At 37.7% G+C, this 23286-nt stretch overlaps 1 protein-coding gene across 1 annotated transcript in view; it reads right to left on the reverse strand.

The window, feature by feature from the left end:
* The window catches only part of LOC134669766 (dystrophin-like), a 428308-nt gene that overhangs the window by 74704 nt on the left and 330318 nt on the right, over window positions 1-23286 (reverse strand). The window contains exons 4-5 of the mRNA XM_063527396.1: window positions 20121-20244; window positions 11328-11494 (exon numbers count right to left, since the gene is read on the reverse strand). Of these exons, the coding sequence (XP_063383466.1) occupies window positions 11328-11494; window positions 20121-20244 (291 nt within the window). The remainder of the gene's footprint in view (window positions 1-11327; window positions 11495-20120; window positions 20245-23286) is intronic.

The following is a 23286-nucleotide window of genomic DNA, read 5'->3' on the forward strand; positions in this document are numbered from 1 at the left end:
ACTTAGGTATTTTATAATTAATTCTTCAAGATAGCTTACCTAGTTGTTATTAGACTTAATAGCGATCGATAATATGTGACGTTCCACGGCAAAAGGTACCTTATGGCGGGTGGCAATATACGTCGCATAGCGCCGCAATAATATTGGGGCGACGTTAATAATAGCGTAAGCGCCAAACTCCATAAGGTACCTTTTGCCGTGGGACGTCACATATATAAATGTACAGTAAATATTGCGGTTCAAATGAATAAGAATAGAATTTCATTTAATGAAGTACAATTTTACAATCACTTTTGAATCGTCAAAAGAGCATTATAAATAAATTAAAAAATAAATAACAGCTTACAAAATACATACTACTTACATCCTTATCCTGTAAAAAACTTGTACAGGTAAGACTCTACCTACTGAAATCGGTATTTATCACGTAACGCATTACTTCCGTCGCTTGTGGAACTATCGATATGTGCATAAAAAAGACAATTACTACTCTATGCCAGACTGTACACTTTTTTATGTAAATGTACAGTTTTATGTATTACTTACGCTTTACTTTGCACACTTTATTGTTGTGTTGTTGTTATTTTAATCTTACCTGAAACAAAATAAATAGGCACACATTAAACACATGTTCACACACAAAACTTATGCTTTCTTTATTTTATTGGTATATATACTTATGTAACCTCTACGTAGATAAATGTTTCGTTAATATTCGTGCTAAGTTTCATGTAACGCTACGTCTTACGTAGGCGAACAACGCGCGAACGCGGCGCCTGACATTCGCGTGCAAATCGCGCCGCACCGCGTTCGCAACGAGATCGCTTACGTAGGACACTTCTATGGGCATCAAAGGATTGATTTCGCCGCGCCGCGCCGCGCCGCGTTCGCGCGTTGTTCGCCTACGTAAGACGTAGCGTAAGTAATTGAAGCACTTTAAAATGGGAGCATAACTTCTATTTTATGGGAGCGGCTTTTGACGGCAGGTTCCTGTGACTCTTCCTTAAATAAGCGACGTGACAAACATACGGGCAACAACAGAGGGGTTGTAAGTGCGTTGCCGTTATTTAAGACGGCAGAATGTTTCCAGAGAAACGGACTGCCAACCATCTAAGTGGTGAAGTGAAGATGGAAGTTATTGCGTAGAGCGATAGCGGAAAGAAGCGGCAGGGATTAATCCGAACAATTCCTCAAATCACTTCCCGTTATACATGCTCCTTATATGTACTATATACACGGTGTAACATGAGTAAACCGAGTAATTTTAACAGCGTCTTCCTGATCATATTTAGAGACAAAAATGTCCTATAAACTTTTTTGAAATTCGCCTAGTTTTAGAGATAGTATTAATTAAAAAAAAAAAACAAGATTTTATTGTTACATAGTGTAAAAGGCCTTTTTGACGGTGATGTTGCTGCTATGGGATATTGTCTAAATATCCTTATTGATAGATGTCAAAAAGTGACAAGTAACACTTTGCAAAAAGTAGGTTTTACGAAAAAAAATGTTAAAATCAATTTTAAGTGACAAGTTTACCAATAACATTTATTTTCTATGTACAAATACATTCAAAAAATTGGAAAACACAAACCAAAAAATAATGTTTTTTTGGCGAAATTGACCTAAACTAATATAGCATTTTTTCCTTCTTTTGGCCTCAGAAATGCGTGGTTAAAATTATTCGGTTTCCTCATGTTACACCGTGTATACTAAACTAACATTTACACAGTTAACTAACATTTCTTAACAAAGCTTCAAATGGATTGTACATAGTTTAGTATGGTCGTTGTGCAGGAATGCGCCGGCGCCGTCTCTGTCGTATATCTGTCACTTGCGCGAATATGCGGGGGTTGGGTGGAGTGCACAGTGAGAGAAGCGGTAGCGGAATCTTAAGTTCACTGAAAGATATATTATGTTGCAAATAACATAATATTATGTTATATAATACTTACACAAAAATTGGGACTTGCTATCTACAGATGTGTTATACCAGCCAACAAGTCGTTTTTAACAACAAAATTGGTTTCACATAGGATACTAATCGCAATTTATTTCTTCATTGGGCGCTTAATTTCAGTAATTTTTTCATTGTTATCTCGTGTTAAAATTACGACATGATGGCAACTAGTTCAACGAAGTTCGTGAATGTATTTCGATACCTACACTATTAATTTTGTCATAAATCAATTGTTACCGTTGTTCGTGGTCTCAAAATAGTGCTATGTTTTATAGTCATAATTATGTTGGTAAATGTGGTAGTATATTACTTTAACCAATATTAAGATTTAACAAAATTTACCAGCGGGGCTTCAAATAATAACTTCTGACAATTTGTTTTTCTACCTTTCTCCGTCTCGTTTGTTAGGACCATGACCACATTACGAGTATGGTAGTGTCAACGTTCCTCAAAGAGCATCAAATCTGTCGCGGTGACAGCAAATTTAAATCAAACTTGACACGCTATTCGCTCCGCTCGCCGCTCCGCCCATCTCCATATCCGCACCACTTTCCTCAAAGAGCGGCAAACGAATGGCGCGGCGTTTGACAATGTCCCCGTCGGAAGGTCAATTTGCTCGCATTGTGCAAGTTAGGCCGCTTGCTCACTACTGATAATAAGGCGGAATTTCACCAGTTTGTGCACTTATACACTACAACTGTGATATATATACTCACATACTCACACATCACGATCTATTAGCTCATGATAATCCTTAGAACATATTTTTGGAAGATTTTTTCATGACATACCTACAGTAATCAGTTAGCAATATATTACAGTCGCCAATGGACGCCTGCAACAACAGAGGGATTGTAAATGCGTTGCCGGCATTTAAGATGGGATATATCTCTTTTATTTGATGTTTTGAAGGTCGCCTCAGTCCGGAAATACCGCGAGCGGCTGTTTATTACCTATATTCTTTGTATTTGATTTGATTATCACGCGTATTCGGGAAACGAGATAATCACAAGATCTAGAGACGATATAGAGATCAACTAGATTTACATTAGATATCGACTAGATGTGACTTGGATATCTAAGTCATAACTTGTCGAAATTGATCAAGAGGACCTTCAGAATCGCGGAAACGTCAAATTTGACATATCTATCTTACAAATATCTTTAAATTATCCATATCGAAACTTGTTGAGGTCTAGTAGAGATCTAATTCATTTTCCGAATCGAGCCGTATGACAAATCTTGTATCTGATACGAGTATACCTACGTACCATCACGCTCCGCGATTGTTGCGTCATTTAGGGTCCTAGCTAAATTGGTTTTTCAATACTTGCGCTATAGACTTTCCAATTTAGCAAGAACCCTAAATGGCACAACAATCCCGTGTCCTTTATCTGGTTTTAGCCTTTATTTGGTTTTAGCCTAGGGGCCCGATTTGGATTTTGAAATAGATATCTATTAGATATCTTTTAGACATCACCAAGACACACCGTCACCGTTTTAGATAACGGAATGTTATGATCTAACCTGTCAAATTTGACATTTGCGCGATTCTGGAGATATCTTGAACGATTTCCACAGGATATGACTTAGAGATCCAATCCACATCTAATAGATATCTTACTCTATCTAACGTAGGTAAAAGTGAAATTGGTTGCCCGAATTGCGCTGCGTACTAGAATGGATCTAGTACGTGTCGTCTCTTGTGAATATCTTGAAGTTCGAATACGGCAGTAGGTATAGTTCATAGCAGCTCTAAGACAGGATGAAAGTCAACTACAAATTTAATTAACTGAGTCTTAGCTTAAACTATATCCTGGCTGTAACGTCAATCCACGTACTACGTACATATATGTATGTATGTACTATGTCCGTCACATTGGCTGGTCCCGAACAAAGCTCCCAGTCATCAATTATGGCTGACAGACTGACGCGGAATTAGCACACATTGAAATTCAACCCCTACACCTTAACCTACCCCTATCAAACTGAGTTTAGTTTTAAGACAAAAAATCGTAGGTACAACATGATTTGTAATAAATATATTCTATATATTTGTAATATACTAGCAACCCGCCCCGGTTTCGCACGCGTTACCTACACAAAACCTTAACAAATTATACACCTAAACATTCCTCAAGAATCACTTTACCTCCTCAGGATTCACCTATCAATGAACGCTGCATGAAAATCTGTTCAGTAGTTTTTGAGTTTATCACGAACATACATGCACACAAACAGACAGACGCAGGGGACTTTGTTTTATAAGGTGTAGTGATTTGTGCAATTATAACTGAATGTAAATATTGAAATAAGTTCCTTGGGAATTTACCACTGCAGTGGTGAGATAAAATATGTTATGCTTGTTAGCAAATATTGTTTTCCTCTCGTACCTTAGAACTAAACTAAAACTAAAATGATAACCCTATCAAATACGTCGTAAAGTGACAAATAACAAGCACAAGTCATTTCTAAAGACCCATCATTTCGCAATCTCATCCTGTCAACACATATCGCCTTTGTCCTCTTAATCGCATATCTTCATGCGTATACGCATACCACTTGGTAAACTCGAAACGTCTTATATCCACTTACTTGACTCATATTATGAACTCTATCAACGATAATTTAGGGTTCTAATTGGAACGTATTTGTCCATTAAAACAAAATCCTATATTCCCAATTTTGATTCTTATGAAAGGGGTTTTAGAGTTGATATTGCGATAGATTTTCTTGCATTTATTCGTATTTGATACAGAAACATGGACTTAATATTGTCCATTATAATTATAAACTTTATAAGCGTGTATTAGGGTTGAAATTTGTATGAGTTTAGATACAATGGGGGCTATGCGCGCACGCATAACTGGCGCTCAATAGCAAGGAAATGATTTGTATGTGTATTATAGTTTTGTAATATGAAAGTGGAAGTAGATGGCCTGATTAAAGAGCTTAAGGCTCAGAGGGCATTTATGTGTTATGCCGCACTATATTTGCTTTGTATGAGTATTTTGTACTTAATGCAAGAAACAGCGGCAGAACAGACTTTATTTCGTCGTACGATGTGAACACACAAAACATACTTTTTTGTGTTTTGTATTAAATGAACACTTTACTGGACAGACTTAGATATACGGCAAGAAAGACCACCATATTATAATATCATCTTTTTGTATTAAAGTGAATATTTTTACTGGTAACCATGGTAACTCCAGGTTTAACTGACAGCCTGGGTTAGTGGAATGGTGCCCGTGGGCCTTAAGGACTAGTTTTTGATGAATAGTACCTTCTCAAGACGTTTTTAAAGTTAATAATAAAGTCGGCTCAAGATCATTTTGAACACCTCGCCCGCTTAGCAACTTCTGCTGCTGACTGTACAAACAAACGAACAAACATTGCAAGTTAAATAAAAGACTGTAAAAACTGGCTATAGACGACCCTTTATTGATATGGTAATCGCGAGCGTGTGCAGCGTGCATCACGGTTCCAATTAGTGCGTCGTGTATTCAAATTGATACATCCCCTATGTGTCTTCCCTCTTGTCCCTATTAAGTAGAGAGAGGGGGTTGACACTGGAGGTTATTATAGCTATTGTACCTAAGTTGTAAATTATGTTATTACATATGTATTTATGTACAACAAATGTGTCGTTTTCTAGAAAAAGGTACTACGTCGTCGCTTGCCATAAAGACGCGCTGACAGATTATATCGTATATAAAAATACACGCAAATTTCTTCCTCATGGCAAGTGACAATATGGTACCTTTTGCTCCGTAAACTTAAACGTCACAAATGTATACTTAAAAACATTACTACGAGCCCAGGATGATAATTGTATGTACCTACATAAATCCACAAACGCCAACCGAAAAGTAAAAAAAATGTGATGGCTCCTCTACACGATGGGCCAGCGCCGGCCACTCCAAGGGACGCATCCATACGGTAGAATGAGATAGCAATGTCACTTGCTCCCTCTAACGCATAAAAGCGTCCCTTGGAGTGGTCGGCGCTGGCCCATCGTGTAGAGGAGCATGACGTGATCATTTTCTAGATTATTAAAGTTTCATTTGTAGAATCTATTTAAAAGATTATAACGTTAGGCTAGGCCTAACATTATATTCCAGGTGTCTCTCATCTCTCATGGACACCTGGAGGCCTCCGTCATCTATTTCAGTTTGTACTTTTAATCATTAATCAATAGCTCAGGCTACACACAGTGCATTCAAATATGTCCATGCATGGCGGGCTGACGTTGCCAGAGCGGAGTCGGGTGGATCGGCGAACTATTTTAATCACACTGGCGAGACCGTGAAATGTTACCGCAGATGAAATGGGTTGACATTCTTACTGGGACATGGCAGATTTATTGTTTAGTCGGTTTCTGTCTCCATTCTATTGAATTAATGAGTAATCTCGCTTTGAAAACTTAATTTGAAATATGAAAAGTAACAAGTAATATATAAACAAAAGCATGTTGGTTGGTACCCTTTTATAAGTTAAGTTTAATTTCTAAGTTTTTTTAGGGTTCCGTACCCAAAGGGTAAAACGGGACCCTATTACTAAGACTTCGCTGTCCGTCCGTCTGTCCGTCCGTCCGTCCGTCCGTCCGTCTGTCACCAGGCTGTATCTCACGAACTGTGATAGCTTAGACAGTTGAAATTTTCACAGATGATGTATTTCTGTTGCCGCTATAACAACAAATACTAAAAACAGAATAAAATAAAGATTTAAGTGGGGCTCCCATACAGCAAACGTGATTTTTGACCAAAATTAAGCAACGTCGGGCGTGGTCAGTACTTGGATGGGTGACCGTTTTCTTTTTGCATTTTTTCCGTTTTTTTTTGCTTTATGGTACGGAACCCTTCGTGCGCGAGTCCGACTCGCACTTGCCCGGTTTTTTTTAAATATCATTTCGGTGGCAAACAAGCATAAAATGTGCACCTCGTGGCGAGCAGTCACCGTAGCATATGGTTGCTTGCAACTCCTGGCGTGTTACATTGCCGACCCTTTGAAAACCTGTACCTACCTACACTCATTTTTCGAAGAACTCCTTATAAAACACTAACTTCGGTTCGATTGTATGGGAGCGACTTTTCTTGGCGACGGGTTTGTGTGACTCTTCAGTCATATAGTTTTATTTGACGTTCCTATTTAATATCCCAAATTACATTGACGTCGGCAAAATCCAATGCCCCACCGACCTATTTTAGCAGAAAACCCTGTAAAAACCGGTTAAATCCGGTAAAAACCAAAACGGATTGCGACGTACCTAACGAGCACCGATCTAACCACTACGAATATTTGATAGGGAAGTGTGTTTATCGATACATTATTACTTATCGATATCGGTGTTACATACATGCTGCGCCTAGTGTTAAAGTCACCTGCTTGCGCCTTCTGGAAACACTGGGACGATGTACATATGGGCTACAGAGGCTTAGTATATAAGTTGTTATAATTTATGAGTTATTAATGAGACTAATGAGTCCCCGTCAAATAGCTATAGGTAAAATAAATGCTCATTTGTTTGTTGCTTAATTTAGAGATTATAATGTAAATCACAGAAACAACTGTAAAATTGTTAGAATTAAGTAAATGGGTCAAACACGTTTTTAGAAAAGGTCACTTCTGTGGACAATACGATAAAAGTTAACGACTCTGGTACATATAATATAACCCGTTTTTCATTATTATTATTATTATTTATGACTTGAGTCTCAAGTACTAGATACTATAAAACGGGTATGACCCAAATAGGTTAAGTTACTTGCATAAAAAAGAGCGTATCTCGCCATCAAACTTCACAGTTTGGCGAGTTTTTATGTTATTTGTACAATGTATTTTAGTGTATTATGAATAAATAAATTAAAAATTATTAATTTTGTTATAATTTTGTATAGGTTTAAGTAATTAACATAATATTAAGGAAATGTAAACTAACACTATGGACATGGTCTGAATTAAAATAACTGATTTGCAAGACCGAAGTGATCCCATAAGTGTTCCGTGAACAATGTTTTGTACGGAACACAAAAAATTGTTTGATTGATTGATTGATAGATATTTCTACCGGGAACGAGTGAGAGACTTAAACAATACGGCGCGTCATTATTCGCGCTTGGAGTGGAAGCTGATGAATCTGTTCCCGAGTCCGTTTTTTTTAGCATTAGAAAGAACTTCGCAGAAGTAAGCTTGTGGTTCCAAATCCGGCACTTTTAGCGGTAATAATTTGAAGTAAATTATATGTATTGACCATGCTACATTAGATAATTCAATAATTATTAACAATTAAAGAGCCTGATAAAAACTGCACGCTTGCTTCTGTGGAGTTCTTTCTAATGCTAAAAAAAACGAACTATAAGTAGGTATTAAGACTGAAGCTAATTTGTTGAAGACCCGGGCGATGTGATCATGTTAAAAACTAAGTGCATCTTTGAAATGCGTTTATCTTTCACCATATCAGCAAGCTCTCATTGTTGGGTACATTTAGGGTTCACTTTACATTGGACATAATATATTATTGCTGTTGTATTTTTCATGTCACTACATGATGTCACTGTAAATGTTGTATTGACTTGTATAAGAGCCTTCGAGGCCTACTTGCAAAATATTTTTTTTCGGCGGTCTTTACATTGGATGCGAATTCGAACGCCGCTACATGCATACGAGTAGATCTGACGAAAAAAATCAATAAAAAAAAAATAAGCCCGAATATCGATAATTGTACACGTTAGTCGCATCCCTATCGCACTCGTCGCGAGTGGTCGCATAACGAGCGAGATAACGAACGGAGCATTGTTATCGATGCAATGGGCAGCTGACGAATCTGGCGCCGACTGTACTCTTAATACACTCAGTAACAATCTACATGTGTTTTTGTCAAAAAAAAAAAACATTTTTAGAGACCATCGCTGACTGCTTTTCTTCAAAATAGATGATTTAAATAAAAACCTGTGAAAAAAAGGAAATTAAATCGGTATAAAAAAGAAACAAAAATAGTCGGCAGGTAGGTAAGTACCTATGAATTAGGCATTAGGCAGTCAAAATAATCATTTTCCAATTATTGATAGCCTTGTATATCAACTCAAATTTTCAATTTTATTGCGTAATTAGTAATTACATTTTAATATAGGTACTCGTGCCTACTTAAATGTTCTTCTAAAAACTTTCAGCATTACCTTTACGGTCTGAATCTGCAATGTTCACCTTAAATTCCCGTTCTCATATCTCACACCTCACACGCTATCACACACAACTACAACATAATTATGCGCGACCCTTCACGATAAGACAGCAAAAAGCGAAAAACGCCAAGCCATATTAATATAGCAAGCAAAGGGCACGTGAGCTTGCATACATTACAAGTATTCCTCGCTCGGAAGCAAAGGGCATAAGCGCCATACATTTTGAAACATTATACTACGTTTTGATTTGACTGTGACGTTCCTGCTAGGAATGAAAAGTAGTAAGCGCCGTGAGTTTTCAAAGGTTTTATGACGTTTTTTACGGATGTTGTGATGCTTTGCTCGATCCTGGCAGGAAAGGTAGTTAGCGCCGCGTATTTGAAGAGTTTTTAGGACTTTTTGGAAGGATGATGTTGTGATCCTGCTATACTCGTACATATGCCGCGCACTGTGTGAATTAGTTAAGCGTATGATAAAATGCATGTGTATTGTGTATGCGCGACGTGTCTATGAGAGATGTTGTATGAAAAAAATTCAGTTAAAAAAGCTTCATGTTTGAAGTATAGGTTCGATTTGCATTTACAAATTGATGCAAAATGCGATCACACTTTGACATCACATGTTCGTATCGTATTATCATAGGTATTATACAGGGTGATTTTGTAATTCGACCACTTCCTTGAAAGGGGTTATTATTCTAGGGCTCAATTTCAATGATTTAAGCCCAGGCAATCAGTGGTCTACATCTACACTCATTGGTTTTTAAGTTATATTCGAGTAGGTACCTAACTGTATTTGAAAAATAAATCGCCTTTCGGCCTAATAACGAAAAAAACAACTTTCTTTATAGCTAATGAACGACTGATTACTTAAGATAAAATAATCGTACTTTAAATAAAATTTCAAAAAACATATATTTTTTTTAATGTTTTTGTAATCGATGACTTCATAATATTAACCTTTTAACCGCTGTAGACTGATATTATAAGATTAACAAAATCGGGCTCATTTCGCCGCGGACTGATAAATAAGACAAAACTTCTCGTAAATCCGTACCGCCGGCGACACGAGCACGCCCGATAAAAAAATTATATAGCGGTTAAAAGGTTAATGAAGTCTCGTTGAATAAAACGACGAAGAAATAACGTTTAAAACAACGCGCACTGTCTTGAAAACTCAACATTTCTGTACATTGCTGCCATTATTTATTTTAATTAGCAAATTTACGGTTTTCACGCATTAATGGATACGCAAACAGTGCGGTACACCATGCATACAAAACACATGATTTAACACCTCCACTCAAAAAACTACCTTACGCTAAATGCCATAAGTTGATTTTACAATGACGTTTCTCCAATGACTTTAAGCTCAAAAACAGAAAGGGACTCTATGCTAAATTGAAATAAGGTCTAAATTCTAATGTGGTAGAAAGGTCACGTATTGTAAACATTTATACAGGGAGGTTATTATAATAAATTGTTTTGCGGTCGCGGTCATTTGTCCCCGTTTTGCTGAATTCGGCAGAAGTCACCCTGTATATTTTCGGGTGTGTTAGCACATTTATTTTGAAGGATTTAAGTTTAAGTAAACGTTGTTATCCTTAGTCATTTATTTTGCTAGATTGTAGGTACATATAGAAAGCATTATTCTAAGCAAACCAATGCTGGCTAGAAATAGAGTAAACCAATAAAAATTTAAACTAGACAACTTGTTAACAATTAGTGGCGCCCTCTTTGTAATCGCAGCGTCATTCACTTTACTGAACAAGCGAGCGCGCGCTCAAAGCTTTGATCGATCAAGACGATTTAGTTCCTTTCACTCCGCGTAGATGGCGCTTTGCTCAATATAATTATACGGTCATGCTTCGTTTAGTTGACTTAATAAAAAATAATTTAGTATTTTCTTACGTCTTTAAATATAAATTCTGGACTGTTAGTTTAATGTTTTTTGTTTGATTTCGATTATTTTCATATGCCACGAAAAAATAATGACTATGTTATTTCGTGACCAAGACACTAATAACAAAATTATACCTACAGAAGAGACAAAACATTTCTTTCAATAACGCTACCGCTATCAGAAAATCTAACAAGAGCCAGTCGGACTCCCGCGCTGAGGGTACAAAATAAGTAGCATTATAGGTAGGCACTAAAATACAATAAAGTTGAATCAAGACAAATTACCTGTACAGCGTCGTCCAAACACCGTCCCCAGGCATCAGACCGGTCGACGAGCGAGTTCCACTTGCTCTCCAACTTGGCTACTTCCCGTCGGATCGAGCGAGCCAGGTCGCGCGCTTGCTCTTCGGCCGAGCGGTAGTTGCGCGAGTCACCCTCGCTGTCGCGGCTTGCTGTAGACAAAAATAAGAAATTAGCATAGTCTAATAAAACATGGTCTTCTCTTCCCAGAGTGACACAGGCCTACGTCACAATAACATGGCCGCTATATATAGCGCTATCGCATATTATCATATAGCGCTGTCGCATGATGACGTAGGCTTGTGTCAGTCAGGTGACCTAGAAAAGACGGGAAGAGAGTACCAGGGGGTGTATATTATTATACCATGAGAAATTAGTATATTTATTGCATAATGTTGTTTAGTGTGTACAAGGTGTTATCATTTTTGGTACACATTAACCCTGTTAGGGCATAGAAACAAATAAACCTTAAATATAATCAATCTAGAAATGTTACAATTAATCAATGTTTTAAAATGTCATTTCGTACAGGAGAGGTGGGAAGGAAGGAAAGAGGGATTGTTATATTTTTGTATATAATCTTTAAAAATATAGAATTGGCTTCACAAAAAAGATTATCATTTTACTGTCTGTAAGCTCGAGTACATTACTCGCTAAAACCCCCAGCGTGCTGCATCGTGATTATTAAAATTTTCTATCAACTAATTTGACGCAATAATCAACAGTGAGAAGGGATTTGTAACTAATATTGCGCGCCATCTATCGGCGCCAGTTAAAAGCTCGAACTAAATTAGCCGCTGCAACCCCCAGCGTGCTTCGTCGTAATTATTAAATTCCTGTGTCGGAATGCTTGCGCCACGTGCCGAGCTGGGCGATTCCTATCGCGTATTGTAGTGGTCTAGTGAACCAAGTGATTTACACATTGGTCAGTATTATGAATTCAAGATAGGATAATTAACATATAATTTATTTACATACAATATATATACAGTGGTACTACTAAACGAAATTAATAACTAGCTTGAATCTTAAATAGGCCTCTGAGGCATTGTACCAACGATGCTGGCGGAATTTCCCCGCTGGATTAGTTTTTACCGAAACCTCAAGTCTAGAGATCAAACAACTAATTGTACCGTCGCTGACTTTTTAACGTGCAAGAATACGTTAAAGAGTCGGCGACTTTCTGGCCTAAATCGGAAACTAAATGATGTTCACACTTGGCGTCAATAAATTCCTCATCATCATATATGCATAGAGTTGGACTAAGCTAACTCTCCATGCCATTTCCAATGAGCCAACAAAGTGTGGCAATCTCATCATGAAAGTCAACGACGTTTACAATGATATGAGGGAGTAACAAAGTGAGGACTTTGCTTTATTCAAGATTGTAAAGTTAACTTAGACGGATTCTAGTTGTGCTTACAAGCGGAAGACATATGAGCAAATACATCTAAATCCGTATGTAAATCCCTTTGGTAATTACACGCACGACGTCCGTAATAGTCCGGTGTCGGACTACCCTCAAGGCGCAAACTTCGTTTCGAGCAATTTGCCGAGATGGGATTATGCCGCGGCAGTATTGATTAATAGAAAAGTGAACGGAAATATGATTAAAAATCGGCCAATCATGTTGAGCTATGCATATTAAAACCGATTGATTAATTTTTAATGAGAAAGCACAATTTTCCCATTAAAAAAACATTTTGTATGTACTCAAGAAGAAGAAAATTGCAAGGTCATACGATAATGCTAATAACATACGAATATATAATTTTTGTAACGTGTGTCACTTGGAGTCATCCATTTCAGTTGTTTTATTAATTTTAATTTTAATTAAAATAATATAAATCTTACCCTTTAAAATATGAACAGTATTAATAACATTAGGAAAATAAATTAATAACATTAGTAAATCTAAATAATCACAGCAAAATAAAAACAAAAGCAAAACAATCCACAATATCACTAACAAAATACTCAACAAACTATCCGCTATTCGTGCCATTACGACAAATTGCATTGTTACTCTCAACGGTCCTCGAGGAGAGTCGGGCGAGCCACTAGGCGAGTAACTCGCCCGTGCGAAGGCAGCACAGATATGTTCCTATTGCGCAGCCGACTCCAATTTTTTACACGAACCAAAATTTGAAGAAAAATCCGGCCAAGTGCGAGTTGGACTCGCCCACCAAGGGTTCCGTACTTTTTAGTATTTGTTGTTATAGTGGCAACAGAAATGCATCATCTGTGAAAATTTTAACTGTCTAGCTATCATGGTTCATGAGCTACAGCCTGGTGACAGACGGACGGACAGCAGACCTTAACAATAGGGTCCCGTTTTAACCCTTGGGGTACGGAACCCTAAAGATGAAATAGATTTCCTCTAGCTTCTAATCTTAACCAATGTATTGATATAAACGTTCGACTCGTCCGCACTCAAAACGTTAGGAATTACATTTCAGTCGTGTTTTGCTTTTTGCATTAGGATTGTACTTTCATAGTTAATTTTACGGTGCGCGCGCATATTCAGTACTCTTACATATTGAATTAAAGAAAAGATGCGATTCTTGAGAATTACCACCTGGAATACAATGACTATTTTGAAGGCCGCAAAAATATGTGACACGCTCTTATAGCTCTACAAATAAGTTCAAGTCAGATATTTTTGCGGCCTTCGTTGTGTAACATATTTTTGCAGGTGACTGTGCTCAGGACATAGTTTTAATTTCAACTCGATACCCCGCACGCTCCCGAGATAATGGAAACAGACAGACGATATGGACGGACGGACGGACAATAAAGTGATCCTATAAGGATTCTGTTTTTACCTTTTGAGGTACGGAACCCTAGAATGGAGTGTATCAACAATGTGTATTGCGCACCCCGAGTGTCCATAAAGGATGACTCACGCTAGACCGGGCCGGGGCCGAGCCGGAGCTTCCGGCGCTTCGTTTTCTATGGAAAGCACCACGTGATCACCGATCAGCCGTCATAGAAAATGACGTCGGACGCCTCGGCCCGGGCACGGCCCGGTCTAGCGTGAGTCATCCTTAAGGCTGCGTTACCATCAGGCAGGCCGTGTATTTATGTGGCATAAAAATCTTACAAGGAAAAGCTTTATGATACACGTACTACACGTAGCGATTGCGTAGCACAATTTTCCGCTACGATATTTGTTTGCTACGGCCTACGGCGTAGCACTTTGTAGCAAACCTTAAAAAACTGACGTAGAATTCAGATTTAAAATCGTGATTTAATTTGTTATTAATATGATAAGATCATTTATTGGTCCGGGCGAGTTGCAGTTGAGGCGTGTCAGGGTGGTCATGATCATCATCATATCAAATCAAGTTAAGGCTTTGAAAGCAAAATTCCGCCCCTGCTAAGAAAATATTGATCGAATAATTACACTGCAGTTGCAAGCGCCCATAGGCTGCGGAGGCTACTTTTTTGTTTGACACCGTCGTGATGTAAAAAAGCTAAAAACACATAATCACATGCAATACTTGTACATAATTACATGTACAACACTCCGAATTGTACATCGATGGACCTTATTACAAAAGACATAAGGTCCACGATGTAAGTAGGTACAGTTAACAGGATGGGCGATGGTACCAAAGACAGGCAAATCCAAGTAAAAAATAATTCTAAAGATCTAATTAAGCTAAAAAACATCCGGTCTTTAATTAACATTACATGCGGGCCTTTTGTGTGTGAAGGTAGCGGGGCCAGAAGGAGATTACTTTAAACCGCCTTTAGTATTTACGAGTACAAAGATTTTTATCCCGTCCGTAAGATCTAACCAGAACCCTTAAGGCCTATTTACATGGTGCGAGAACTCGCATGCGAGTTTCATTACATTGCGGTATTTGATTGTTCGGCTAAAGTGGATATAACCAATAGTCAATGTATTCCAAACCGCATACGAATTCGTGCGCCGTCTAAATGAGCCCTTAGTGTATATTTCATTCGATAGCGTGACAGACGTACGCGTTTGCGTTAAGTCTCATTTTGTATAGGATATTGAACAGCGCGCCAAGCGGGACGTTTTGGAAACTCAAAATCCCATACAAAATGACACTTAACGTGAACATCACGTCGCGCTATCGAATGAAATTTACAGTAGCTATATTCGTGACTCTGTGAGCTGTACACCTCTCAATGAGTTATAAAATAGTAAAAAAAAATAGCTACAAAAAATAAAACTATAAAAAATTTAATGACATAAAAATACACAAGAAACATAGTGTACATCTTTAAAAGGCAACTATGTGTCAGGTAGGAAGAGATCTGCTTATACTGGCCATTCAAAAGTAAAACTTGTTTGAATAGCCACCTTACACGCAATCTAAGTAAATTAATTGAAAGTGTAAACCAGCAACCGGACCGGATTTGTGTAAGTAAATTTAATCCTCCTTTGGCCACGCAAATGAGTATTACGGTTCAAAGAAAGTTTGTTACGCCCCCTATCTCGCACGGAAGAGGAATAAACTCCCCATAATAATATTAAAAATATTTATATGGATATTTTTACAATATACTTAGTGACTGATAACTCTGATAACTGTCACATATACATAATACGACAACATCTCGACAGAACCAAAGCTTACGAAAAATAAATTTGGAATTTCATATTTCTTATTTTTCAAGGTCTTCATTTTCCTTCTTAACATACCTATTTCTAAAACTATTATTCAGGGTCACTACATCATAAATAACAAGAACGCAAACCCGTCAGCGTTATCGACCAAAATGGCGGGTCCTAACGAACGCTCCTTCCTTTTTCAAACGCCATTGGTCCCCCGAAGTCGTTCCATTTTCAAATTTATAGATCGACCGGCGTAACGGACGCATTTGGGAGATTTTTTTTCAAACGAGGATTTCGGAATTTAAAATATAATATTGATATATGAATCGCAATGCATATCACGCAATTTTTTAGTGGAGAGAGAGAGCTGCGGTGAAAGTTAAGTCAAATCAATATCAAGTTTTTGGCAGTTCGAGTGCCTCCAAGGCGTTTATGACGTGGTTTTGGCAAGAGAATGCTTGTTTTTTTTATGTTTGGATAAAAAAATGTTGCGTAAGAGTGTAATTTGGGCGCCCGCTCGATGTTGGTTCTTGGACAATGAAAGTTGCTTTACGTTTCAGAGTTGTTCGTTTTACGGCTTAGAGCGAAGGTTTTTGAAGGATTTCGAGTTAAGTGTAACAAATACGGTGCCTTTTTTATTTATTTGTTCTTTACAAGCACCTTTTCACTTTAACTTTTACATAATATATACGTCTTACGTAACTTCTAGTCTGTTCTTTATAATAACATATATTTAATGTTTATGCGTTCTCAGAAGTCATTAATTACATTAACAAAATATTCCAAAGGATTTGGCATAAAATAAATCAATAAACATCGATTACAGGATGTATAAATACATAACTATTTTACCCTAAAACATCTAGGTCCTTAGCGATATTCTACTCACAATTTTTACGAATCTCACGCACAAACATAAACTTCTCTGTTTGACTGGTATATAATGCCTTTTTGCATTAAGCCGGCCATTGGTAAATTTTTCTTTGTTTGTGCAATGAAGTTTAAATTAGACGTGTGCGCCGCGCCGGCGCGCCGCCGCCGCCGGGCTTTTTGACCACGCCGCCGCCGCCGATAAATGATCGGCGTGAAATCGGCGTGACCTTGAGTGTTGTTAATTAACTATTCCAAGTTGGTTTTTGGATTACAAAATGGTTTTTTTGTATTACTTATGTTACAGTTGTCAAATATACATCAATTATTAATTAAATAAAACTAAATAGCCTGCTAAATAACTGCTGCTAGTGCTGCTTATACCTTGGACAGCTAGAAGAACAAACCCCTCCATTCTTAAAGAGTTCTATATTGCCACTCATCTCTTCCCAACATGCAATGGGTGAGCCCTTAGATTCTTCGGACATATTATCCAACGCATGATGTGGAGAAACACATGAATTTAAGCCGAATTAATGGCAAACGTGCTCGAGTTGGAGCATGTGTGAGATGGTCGAACGCTATGAAGAGGTCGGCTTGCAGCAGTCTGCACCGTGCAGTCCTTACGGCTTATGACCGCACGAAATGGAGACAAATTACATGTAGTCGCAAGCCTCAGCAATGAGAAAACGAGAAAGAAGATACGTCTCAGTGAGCCTGGTGCTTGTACGACAAGAAAACCATTAAAAAAAAGCCATAGCAGTCCACTATAGTCCTTCCTTGCCGTATCCGGCAATGGCGACTCCATCAACAATTCTTATCCGGATTATGAAAAGCCCTAATGTGGCTCGCAAAACCAAACTTTGTCTTGAAAATGCGGTCACACGATGCGCAATGGAGTTGTCCAGTCGAGTTGCGGGTGTATGTGTAGGAGGGCTTAGGTCGCGTCTTGCGGATATGGCGCTTAGCATCTAGGTCTTCCAGACGCTGCTGCTGGACACTAGAACGCCATTCCGATCTTTGTAATGCAATACCCAGCTCAGGTATCCCAGTCGGCACGCGACGAGGTGGCGTTTGATAACATCTTTATGTCGCAGATATTGGCCCCTCTGCTTCCGCTTTCCACAAGAGAGCTCCGAGTCGAAAATTGCTTTGGGCAGTCTCTTATTCTCCATACGCACGACATGGCCACACCACCTTAGCTGATGATTCATGATCAGTGCTTCAATACCAGGCATCTCGAGTCATCAGTCCACTATAGTCTAGCAAACGTCAAGGATATGTGGAGTTCTATTTTGTTAAAAAAACGTCATTTTAATAGGATAAGCCATGAAAAGCTTGAGAAAACGGATCGAAGGTCATTGGGACCAGGTAACCTCTTATTGCAAGCCAGTTACTAGGGAAAATAAGTTATTATACCTATCCTATATTCATTTACAAACCCTATTTTACTCACAGCATATTCAAACTATACGTAGTTAACTGACCAGTAACCTGCATTGATAAAATTTTCAAGAAAAACAACAAATTAATGATTTTTCATCAGAAACTAGAAAGTCAAGGTCACGCCGATTTCACGCCGAAAACACGCCGCCGCCGCCGATTTTTTGGCAAACGCCGCCGCCGATCATTTTTTAATCGGCGCACACGTCTAGTTTAAATAAATAAATCTATGTACTTATGTAATGTAAAAACTTGCCTTGCTATTGTTTTCCATACATTAGCCTAAAATTAACTACATCTGACTGTACATCGCAGTGGTATTACAGTTCGTTAGCCCATCATGCAAATATGGAGCGCTGTGTTTAGTTTCCATCTGGTTCACGAATAAAGCAATGTCAGTTACTGATGGTGTTTTGTTTTTATTTGCTGGTTTAAATGTATCAAATGTTCTATTGTAAATTCTATTGGATGTGTTTGGAACAATGTTTTATTAAACGGATTGGCGGCTGCGCTTTCGGATGAAAGAAGCGCCTGGCGTCCGTTGGCTCGGTGGGTGGATGACATTCGAAAATTCGCGGGGCACTATTGGATGAGACTAGCCCGGGAACGGGATAAGTGGCGTACACGAAGAGAGGCCTATGCCCAGCAGTGGGCGACTGAAGGCTAAAATGATGATGATGTTTTATTGCCGTATTATTAAACAGCTAGCTTCTCCTCGCAACTTCGTCTGCGTGGGATGACGATGATGATGAATAAAAATTATCAATGTCCTTATTCCCCGGGCCTCTAAGTATGGAGATATCCATACCAAATTTTATCTAAATCGGTTCAGCTGTTTAAGCGTACCTAACAGACAGACAGACCTGCTACTTAACTTGTCTATTACACGTGTAATAAAAAAACGCAAACTCAAATAAATGTCATATACTAAAACCAAATCCTTATTCTCCAATCCCCAAATATTAGTTAATCATATATTTTCATTTGACTTTTTTTTCATTCCAAGAACATCATCTATTGAGTTTAGAACAACACTATCTAAAACTAATTTAGGCATTTAAATACACCTACCTACATCGACTTTAATCCTCACTGAGAATCATATTTACATATATCGTACACGTATGTCTCGAAACTCTCGAAAGCAGAGATCAAAGCGTAACAGAAGGCTGTACAAAGCCATTAGCTTGCCGGCGACAATCCGCAAATCGCCCTGTGGAACCCTATTGCTTTGCTTGTCAGAAGGAATACATTAGTGCCTAGAACACCGCCCTGAGCGACACCCGTATGTTAATAAGTCGACGATATGTCACCGGATTAAACAGTTCCAATTTGATAACGTCAAAAGTCAACATTATACGGATGAGAAATTCTGAGATGTTACTATCTCTGGCGTAATGCCATGTTAATTGCCTATGTTTTTATAATGTACTGTACTATCGTTTGCCTATGTACTGTCAGAAATATTTTTGTTGTTCTTTTCTATCATGCTTTTACTAAGAATTTTCAATTTTAATGTCGCGAGTTTTTTGTTGTTGATTTAAGTAGTGCTATGGACTAATTATATCTACATAAGCGTGTTACAAAAACATAGAAATCTTTTGACATGCAATTTTATATCAGAAAGAGCTGAATGCCATTCAGATAAACTGGAGTGTAAGTAGTTAGGAGCGCTGTTAAAGATCAAGACTCGTATAGTGAAGTCCTGAAGGTCTTTAAAGCTCTACGTTACCATATTAGGAAGAACAACGACAGCATATACTTGTTACACTGTTTAGCTCAAGGACCTTTAACAAAACTCCTATAAGACACAACAGACACATTAAATGGCTATATGTTTTTTGTATCCTCCAAAGTATCAAATATTAACTTACGTTCAGTATCACTGGTATCAGAGAGTGGAGGCTCGTTGGCGATGTACTGCCTGCCGCTAAGCAGGTTGCTCTCGACGACTGGTCGCTTGTCTTCCAGCTGCCTTCGGAACGCGCGGTGGTCGTCCTGCAAAAAGTGTCATAACGTCAACATGTGGTAGCATAAGCTTAAGTTTAAGGAATATACTCCCAGTAACAAACACAGGGAAATTAAATATCTTGACTAAAGGGTTGATATTCACTAAATCTAAATTCTTATTTATAAACTGAATATAATGACATATAAGGACGCATATCCAGCTTATCAATGAAGATTATATGGGTCCTAGAAGGATATAATATTGTATGCTACATAAACTACGAAATACCTGTCTGTATTAGATATATAATCTACTCTGCCTCAGATTATCTAGTCTACAGTATTTTCTTTCAATGTCTGTTTTAGACTTCCATGACGGATCATCTTGGACATTAGGACAACTCCAAAAGGTTGACTACATAAAATAGCATTATGAATATGCAACCAACAAACTACAAAATATGAAAACTACATAAAACATAACAGAAAAAAAACAGCTCCACAGATGAATTAAGTACTTTAAAGTTAAAAGTATAACTCGTTCACGAACCAGGACATGTTATAAATCCCGTAAAAGTTGAAGATTCTTAAGTAGAGATGTTAAAACATGATACACTATCGCGGCGGGCGCCATTATTTTTGATTCGCGCGGATTTATGGGAGGAAGCGGGCGTGAAATATCGCGTATGAATCGGACCCCTCTATAGATGTTGTAAAGTAGGTCTGTTATACGGATAGTCTGAGAGTTAGACAGTCAATCTGAGATATATTATTATACCTACATAACTGAGCAAATTATACACTGATATTGATGCTGATATTTTCAAGATTGACGAGATAATCCAATAATCCAATGGCAGCTATGACAAAAAGGTTAACTAGCAACCATATAAGGAAAGACGCAGAATAGGAAGATTCATTACTACTTTCATATTCTTCTTTAAATATACAAAATAGGTAGGTCAGGAAATGAATGGTCAAAAAACGTTGTAGAGGGAAATGCTAGGAACACAATTTTTGACTCCGTAACTTTGTTTGGACTAGTTAGGAGGTGACCATATCAAAAGTCCCCAGCTGTAGCCCCGGTGCTGCTGGGTAGAGGGGGGTAAGAAGGTCACATTTTTCGGTTTTTCATTGATATCTTGGAAACTTTGCATCTTAGCAACATGACTACTAAGACAAACCGAAAGCTGATAAAATTTGTTACAAGTTTTATCCAGTCAAGTTTTTCGATATCTTGAATAGTTTTTGAGATACCCGCTTTTGAAAGTTTATTTAGGAATTTTAATTTTATCTTGATATCTACATCAGTGATGCTGTTAGGCCATGTTTGGTATCATTTTCGTATAAATCGGGAGTGCTGAATTCATTTAAGGTATCACATTGACACTATTCCGAAGCAAAATCAAAATTTAAAAAAAAATATTTTTTTTAATCCCTCTTCACGCTTAAACCGCTGAACCAATTTCGTTAAAATTTGGTACAGAAATAGTTTCAGTCTCGACACAGGACATAGGATAGTTTTTATAACCAAAATCATCTTTTGAGGGTGTGAAAAGTGACGTGGAAGTTTGTATGGGGAGTCAATAACCGCTGAACCGGTTTAGATGAAATTTAGGATGGTATACATCTGTGATTTAGATGAAAATGATACCAAACATGACTTCAAACCTTACCTTAAGCAGTATTAACCTCAGGAATTCAGTTTTGTCGACGAAGTTGAATTCCCCCCATACTCCATTTCACAACTTTAAAGGATGATTATTGAAATAAAAAGTATCTTATGTCCTGTCTTGGGACTCGAAATATCTGTATACCAAATTTTTATTAAATCGGTTGAGCGGTTTAAGCGTGAAGAGGAATAAAAAAAAAAAGGTATTTGTTTAAAGTTTATATGTTTTTTCTTAGGAATGGTGTCAATCTGATACCAAAAATGAATTCAGCACCCCCGATTTATATGAAAATGATACCAAACACGGCCTAGCAGCTTCACTAATGTAGATATCAAGATAAAATTGAAAGCCCTAAATAAACTTTCAAGAGCGGATATCTCAAAAACTATTCAAGATATCGAAAAACTTGACTGAATAAAACTTGTAACAAATTTTATCAGCTTTTGGTTTGTCTTAATAGTCATGTCGCTAAGACGCAAAGTTTCCAAGATATAAGTGAAAAACTCAAAAATGAGACCGTCTTACCCCCCTCTACCCCCCAGCACCGGGGCTACGGCCGGGGACTTTTGATATGTTCACCTCCTAACTAGTCCAAACAAAGTTACGGGGTCAAAAATTGTGTTCCTAGCATTTCCCTCTATACTTTCTTATTGCTTGGCCTAAGGTGTATTATTCGAATACTTCATATATCAATGGATTAGTATTGAATATTTACAAAAAAGGAATAAAATATAAATCTACATATTCAAGGGATTAATTTCATGAAACATTTTTCAAAAAATTACTACGGAAATCTCATTTCTACGTCATATAATTTAATAACGTTTTCTTTACTGACTCTTGGCCTAGACATGATAAAATATCGTTCTCCTATAAGTTACGTATCGGTAATAAAGTTTATGGCCCTCAAAACGGGTTTTATACTCGTTATGCGGCTCAATTGTTTTTGATAGGTAGGTATAAAAACAGCAATTGATTGCATTAGACCCTTTTGTCAAACTAATAAGGCATTATATGTGTATCTTTACTTATTACTATGTTATAGTTAATGAATGTTTTTTTTTTAAGTGAAAACTTCTTTAGCGGCGCTGGGCACTTTTTGAGGTGGGGAAAAAATGATAAACTCGAGACAGCGTAAGGATATCACGTGACCGTAAGGTTTGGATGGCCACTCATTTAGATGGCATTTAAATCAATAAAGAAAAACTCAATGACATTACATGAAAAAGGTTCTAATCTTTTACGGGTTGAAATACGAGGATCTCACAGTTACATTCTAAAGGCTGATTTAGACGGCGCGCGAACTCCCGTGCGATTTTAGTTGCATTGCGGACTGTTGGTTACGCCCAATTCAACCGACCGATCAAAACCCGCAATGGTATGAAACTCGCATGCGAGTTCTCGCATCATCTAAATC

The sequence above is a fragment of the Cydia fagiglandana genome, chromosome 1 (assembly GCF_963556715.1).
Source record: "Cydia fagiglandana chromosome 1, ilCydFagi1.1, whole genome shotgun sequence".
NCBI lineage: Eukaryota > Metazoa > Arthropoda > Insecta > Lepidoptera > Tortricidae > Cydia > Cydia fagiglandana.